The sequence below is a fragment of the Phyllostomus discolor genome, chromosome 2 (assembly GCF_004126475.2).
Source record: "Phyllostomus discolor isolate MPI-MPIP mPhyDis1 chromosome 2, mPhyDis1.pri.v3, whole genome shotgun sequence".
NCBI classification, from domain to species: domain Eukaryota; kingdom Metazoa; phylum Chordata; class Mammalia; order Chiroptera; family Phyllostomidae; genus Phyllostomus; species Phyllostomus discolor.
The window spans coordinates 214,592,651-214,599,055 of NC_040904.2; the positions used below are offsets into that span (position 1 = coordinate 214,592,651).

Genomic DNA, 6,405 nt, shown 5'->3' on the forward strand with positions numbered 1-6,405 from the left:
GGGGGGTGACGAGGACCAGAAGGGGGCAGCAGCTGCTGGCCGTGATGGGGAGGTAGGTGCAGGTGGGAAGCCAGCCTGGCCCATGGTCACTCAGCTCCAGGCCCACCCGCCGCCCCGTCTCGGGGCCCCTGCTTCCTCCAGCTCAGTGTCACCCTCTGCTGCCCACCTTCCTTCCTGGCCCAACTGCTTACACAGTTCTCCTCAAGGGGGGCGCACCTCCGTCCACTCCCCTGCCATGTCCACTGGTGGTCCCCGCACTGCCCCTGGGGCTCAGACAGCAGCCTCTCAGGAACAGCCCCCCGCGTTACCCAAGAAGACGCGCAAACACGGAAGCCTTTGCAGAGACTCGGAGGTTCGTTGCGAGCTATTTATAGCAGCAGAAAGCAGGATCGAACCCAGTTTCCCACCGATGAGACCAATTCAGGAAATTACGGCACACACCCGCTTAGCCATCTTGTAGTCACTTAAATAACGCGGAGAGTTTGAACAACATGGATGTGTGTTAGGAGTTCTAAGTAGGAAAGCATGATTAAGAAACCCGACGTGCAGAATACCAAGTTCTCTTTGGAAAGAGGGGAGAGCAAGACTTTGCACAGCTAAGAGTGTGTGTCTGGATGACTGGAACTATGGGAAACTCTCTTTCCATTTCTTATATTTTCCAGTTTCTACTAGTATGAGCATGCACCATTTTTTAGTTGGAAAAAAATTCGTTTGGGGATTTTGAGACCGTTTTTTAACAAGAGGCTCGTGGCTGGGTGGGCACTCCTGAGCCTGCCCCGCTCGGTGAAGGAGGCAAGCACACGAGGACCCCAAAGGCTGCAACGGGGGGCGTGACTTGTTGGGGGGGGGGTGCACAGCCAGCCTGGGGGTGGGGCGGTGCCAACACAGCCGATCCCCCTCTCCCCTCGCAGAGAAGTCCCTGAGGCTGGGGCCCTGGGTCTCTCCAATGTGGGAGGTCCCACGACATCAGAATTCTCTGGAAGGACACAGAGGCTGGCACCCACGGGCCTTAAAACTAGGCCCAGGAACTGAGAAAGCCCGTCACACTTCCTCCCCACTCACGCTCCGGGCCCAGATCCAGGTCGGCCCGGGGTCCCAGGGAAGCCGGGAACGGTCCCCCGTGATTATGGGTCAGCTGCCTGACCTCGGGCGAGCCACCTCCCTCGCAGAGACTCTCGTCTGCAAAGTAGGCAACGACAGCTCCTCCCCAGGCGGAACCTGCTGCAGGCGCACACAGCGCGGCCGGCCCGCAGCAGGCGGGCAGCCTCCTCCGTGCGTGGCCTCTCCGGCACAGAACGTCCCACGAGTCAAACTCCCGAAAACCTCCGGAGGGTCAGGCCAAGGAAGGGCAAACTGTGAGCTGAGCATCTGGGGCTCCCTGCTCTGTGCACCCCTGGGCGGACACTCGCACACCTCCGCTGGGCCTGTCCCCAGTCCACCTGGGGCCGGGCAGCTGTGCACGCCTGTTACAGCCGGGCTGCCCGCACCCAGAGGACACGGATGGGTGCGCTTCACCTCTGCTCAGAGCCTGGGCTCCAACAGATTCCGGCACTTACAAGCCACAGGGCTTGTTCCCGGGGGCGTGTGCCTTCGCGCTACACCTGCGCTTCCCCATCAGGACAGAGAGGAGTCCAGAGATACCCACGTTATAGGGGCGCTTTGAGGATAAAAGGAAACCATAAACATAAAACACCTGTTCGGCCCCGCAGCCTTACACAGAGGGGCTACCCAACAGGAAGTGGCAGCCGGAAACGCTCCCCGGGGCAGGGCCCCAAAACAACAGCACGACCTAGGGGACCCTCCCCTCGGGGCGCCTCTCCGAGACTCCCACCGGGTCCGGGAGCCAGGTCCTGTCCACGTGGCCTACCCGGGCAGAGCAGTGGCACTCGGCCCCCGGAGAAAGGGAGCCGCCACACAGCACACTCGGGCTGACGTCCAGAGCCCATGAGAAGGCCCAGGCCCCAGAAGAAGCGTCAGACTATGTCCCTCTTGGCCCAGATGCCCGCATCACACATCAGGGCACCAGACCCCTCGTGTGCCCAGCTCCGAGTCCAGAGGCCCACCAGAGCGACCTTGGCCAGCCAGCTCGGTTCACCCGTGACCCGGAATCACTAGCAGTTTCCCGTGGGCGAAACGCCAAGATCCCACTGGCAGTGGCCGAGGCCCTGGCGGCTCCCGGCAGGGCTTTTACTCCAGCGGTGCCACCTGTGCCCCTCCCGGCTCGGGCACGTGCTCAGAAAGGCTCCCCCTGCAGAGGCCACAGCCGACGAGAGCCCAGCCAGGCCCATGCCTGCAAGGTGCCCTCCATCGAGACGGCCAGCTGACCAGGCCTGCGGGGCGGGGCGGGGTGGGTGCCCCCCCACCTCTAAGGCATGCCCTGCGACTCAGAAACAGCAACAGCCTGTCCGGGATCAAACGTCTCCGCCACAGCCTCCCCGACACTTTCAAAACCACCTCGGAGAACACACACGCAGGGCTCTGAACAGTAACCCGGGCTTTCGTTCAACAGCAGCGGCAGTCTGGGAGGTCCCGGTGAGTTCCCAAACGTAACAGGTTGTCACAGCTGTGAGGTGCAGCCGCGGAGGGTTTCCCGAGCCACCGGGCGGAAAAGCGCGCCGGGGCCGGGCGCGGCTCGCGGGCTCAAGCCGCCTCTCGGGTCCTTTCTCTGCTTTGGGGGTGAGGTCACTGTGAGGCCTGCCCCTTCCCCATCCGAAAAACAAGAGGTGGGCAGCACGCGCCCTTCTAGGAGGTTGGGATTCCATTCTCCTCGGCTCTGCACAACCTTCACGCCCCAGTCCAGGAATGAACTCTCCCTTGTTTGCTAGATGGTGACCACTGAGTGACCGCTGGGTGACCGCTGGGGAGGCCGCCGCCCAGGCCATTACAATGCCACGAGCACCCAACCGTCAAGGGCAAAGGTGGAAGTACAGGGAAGGGAGGGAGGGTTCCTAGGGGCAGCCCCGGAGCTGAGGCCTGGGGGGACACCTGCAGGGGTCTGCAGAGCAGGGGAGTAGGGGCCGGCCTTCCAGGTGGGGACAACAGCAGGTGGAGACTGAGTTCAGGGGTCTGGGGCAGGGCGAGCAGTGAGGTGGGAGGCCTGAGGGAGGGCGGACCCTAGGCCAGGAGAGGAAACCAGGTAATAGCGTGACCACCTGGGCCTGCTGCTAGGGGGCCGCTCTCCCCAGACGCAGAGCAGGGGGTGCAGCGAGGCCTGGCTCGGCACGTTGCGGGGGTGGGGGATGGAGCGACAGGGCAGGCTCTGGGGTCAGTCTCCGCTGTGCCGTAGCCTCGCTGGCTGTCCCTGGACGAGTCTCTCGCCTCCCTCAACCGCAGGTGCCTCATCGGTGAAATGGAGATAGCATTCCAGTATCATCAAACCGACAATGGCGCACACACAAGGCACCCAGCACACGGAAAGGGGTCAGCAAGAGCCAGCCGTTACAACAAATGACTACTGATCTTAGGGATGCCCCTGTGGGCTCCTTGGGGCAGGGACTGTCCCACAGGGGACAGAGAGGCTCAGAGGTCAGAGGACAGCAGGAGCACATTGACAAGGGTGTGGGGAGGGGCCGTGCAGAGCTGCTGAGCGCAGGGCTGAACGGCCTGGAGCAGATGGTCCCTCAGACCCCTCCCCCTTCAGACATACTGTGCCAGGTGACAGGCGGGCCTACCGGGCTGGCATGCAGCCTGGCACACAGTAGGTGCTCAGGGAGTGTCTGCTGAATGAATTAATGCAGATCCTTCCATTTCTGCTCAAAACTAAGTGGTGACACTTTTCAGAAAAGAAACCAGAGAAACCCACGCCCTGGCCCATCCCCACTGGGTCCCCACCCGGCGGGAGAGGAGAGCTTCGCTCCCCGGGCAGGCCCGGGTTGGGACCTGCTCCCTGAAGGGCAGTGTCTCCCGGTAAAGCCGCCTCCTGTACAAAGGAGGACTGGAATTTCTTTCCTCTCTTCATCCCTCCCCCAGGGTGTGGCCCAGGCTAAGGAGCCTGGATGCCCTGGGGCTGCCATGTCCCTGCTGCCTTGGGACCTTAAGAGAGGGACACTCGGCTCTTTGGGACTCAGTTTCCCCAGTGGTGAATGAAGAGGGAACTGGCAGAACCTCCAAAGCTGATATTCCCTTCTCCACAATGCTGCTGCCTTCCCCAGAAATCCCCGGCCCAGCCTGGGGATGAGGGTGGGGTGGGGGCGGCAGACGGCGTGCTATGAAGTCATTCCCGCATGAAAAAGGGAGGGGTCTCTTCCTGGAGAAAAGGGCAAGGCCGACACTCCAGGGGAAGGGGCTCCTGTGGATCCACGACCGATCGGCAGGGATGACCTCACACCCAGCCCCGTGGGGAGACCCCACCCACACCTGCAGGCCCGGGGTCTTGCCAACAATACGAGATAGCCCCCTCCACCCCACCCTATCAGCACATCTGTGACTTGGGGCCTCCTGAGAGCAGAATCACACCCCGAGGGGCGGCAGGCCCTGCTCCCTCTGCTAAGCGGGTGTGTTCAGGGGACTGCAGCCCAACAGGTCCCCCCACTTGGAGCTAAAGGTCAAGCAGAACCAGCGGGTGCAGTCAGGTGTAAGAAGACAAAGGCTTTGGGAAGTCCTCCGTGTCTGCTGGGGACAGTGACCAGGGCGCACCTGCAGGGGGGTCTGCCCACAGCCGGTGGGACCCTGGTTCTGCAAAGACGAGCGGAGGGTCTCCCCAAATTTAGCGGCCCCGAGGCTTCGGAGAAGACTTCCTGGAGAAGGGGCCTGGCAGAGCCGCTAAATGGAAAGAGGAAGACGAACAGAGGAAGGCACCGAGTGTCACGGGAAAGAAAGAGACACAGGGACTAAGCATGGGGGATGCTCCTGGGACCAAAACCAGAGACAGAGACATAGGGGCACAGGAAAGACCCAGACGCAGGAACCTGGGGGCACAGGGAGGCAAACGCGATACGCAGGGAGCCACGGAGACAAGCGCAGAGACGGACACACGCAAAGACAGAGATACACGAAGAGACGGACAGGCAGAGACGGCGACGCGCAGAGACACGCGGAGGCGCGCACATCCCGGCTCCGCTCCGGCCCCGCCGACCCGGCATCACCCCCGGCCGGCCCCACTCACCGAGGCCGCAGACCTCTCGGCGCAAGCTGACGCGGCCGCGTTCCTCGGCTATGGCGCGCAGCATGTGCTGCAGCGAGCGTTCTTCGGCCTCGGCGCCGCCCGCAGGCTCGGGGGAGGTGGCGGTGGCGGTGAGGAGGGCGGGCGGCCCGGCCCGGAGCCCCGCGGGCGCCGGCGCCGAGGCGCAGGCCCGGCCCGGCGGCCGCGCAGAGGCCATGCCGGGCCCCGGTTCATCGCCCGCGCCGCTCCCGCCGGGGTTCCCGGCGTGCTCCGCCGCCCCCGCCCCGGCGCCGCCCGCCGCGAGCACCAGTGAAGCCACAATCCGCCTTTGTGCGCGTCGCCGCCGCCGCCGCCACCCGCCGAGCCCGGCGATCCCAGCGCACCTTCGCGCTGCCTCCGCCCGCGCACCTCCCGGCCCCAGGCTGCCCTGCTCCGCCCCGTCCCGCCCTGCCCGGTTCCGCCCTCGAGGCCCCGCCCCTCGTGGCCTTTAGGCCCCGCCCCAAACCGTCACGCCCCGCCCCACAGCGCCGCCCAGCCACTTCCTGAGTCACCGCGGGCTTCCCTGACTCTGCCCCTCTTCCCCAGGCCCCGCCCCCGACCCCTCCGCGTGGGCTCGCTTCTGGACTCGCTTCCCGGGCCCGGAGTCGGCGCCCGCCGGTCCCTCCCCTCCCCACCCCGGCCTCGTCCGGCCCCGCCCACTCCCCAGCGCGCGCCGCTGCCGACCTCGACGCCACTCTCTTACTTAAATGGCTCCCCGGGTCCCACCTTGACCTCCGAGCCCTTTACCTTCTGACGCTCCAGGACCCCTCCACCCTGCGGTCACCTTCCCCAGGCCCTAGCTGTCCCGCCCTTCCCGAGACCGACCTCTGCTCCCGAACCCCACCTGCAGGTTCGCCCCTCCCACCGCACCTTCCGGCCTCCTACCTCCTAGTGCCACACCGCCCAGGAGATGGAATGGTCGTCCACCCTGCTCGTTGCCCCCCTCCCTCTCTCCATCAAATCACAAAGGCTAGTTCCGCTGAGAACTTCCTCCGAGGAACCCAGAGATAGGTTGCTTGCTCCCCCATAAAGAGGTCTCATGGGGGGCACGATGGGCAAGCCCTTCCGGCCCCACTGACTCCTTCACCTGGAGTAGTGCAGAAGGGCTCTGAGCCTATGGCTGTACAGCGGGGGGGGGGGTGCCCTTGGTTGTTGACTAGGTTTGGAGGGGGAGGTAGGTCAGCTGGGCACGTGATCCTGATGAAGGCCAAGGTCCAGCCGGATGTCAGTCCCTGTGCTGGTGCTTGATGGGCTGGGTGAAGCAA

At 64.4% G+C, this 6,405-nt stretch overlaps 1 protein-coding gene across 3 annotated transcripts in view; it reads right to left on the reverse strand.

The window, feature by feature from the left end:
• KIAA0930 (KIAA0930 ortholog) overlaps positions 1-5,511 on the reverse strand; it is a 28,578-nt gene extending 23,067 nt beyond the window's left edge. For all 3 annotated transcript variants that reach the window (XM_036019740.1, XM_036019739.1, XM_036019741.1), the window contains exon 1: positions 5,105-5,511. In XM_036019740.1, the coding sequence (XP_035875633.1) occupies positions 5,105-5,318 (214 nt within the window). In that variant the 5' untranslated portion in view covers positions 5,319-5,511. The remainder of the gene's footprint in view (positions 1-5,104) is intronic.
• Between the last annotated feature and the right edge of the window lie 894 nt (positions 5,512-6,405).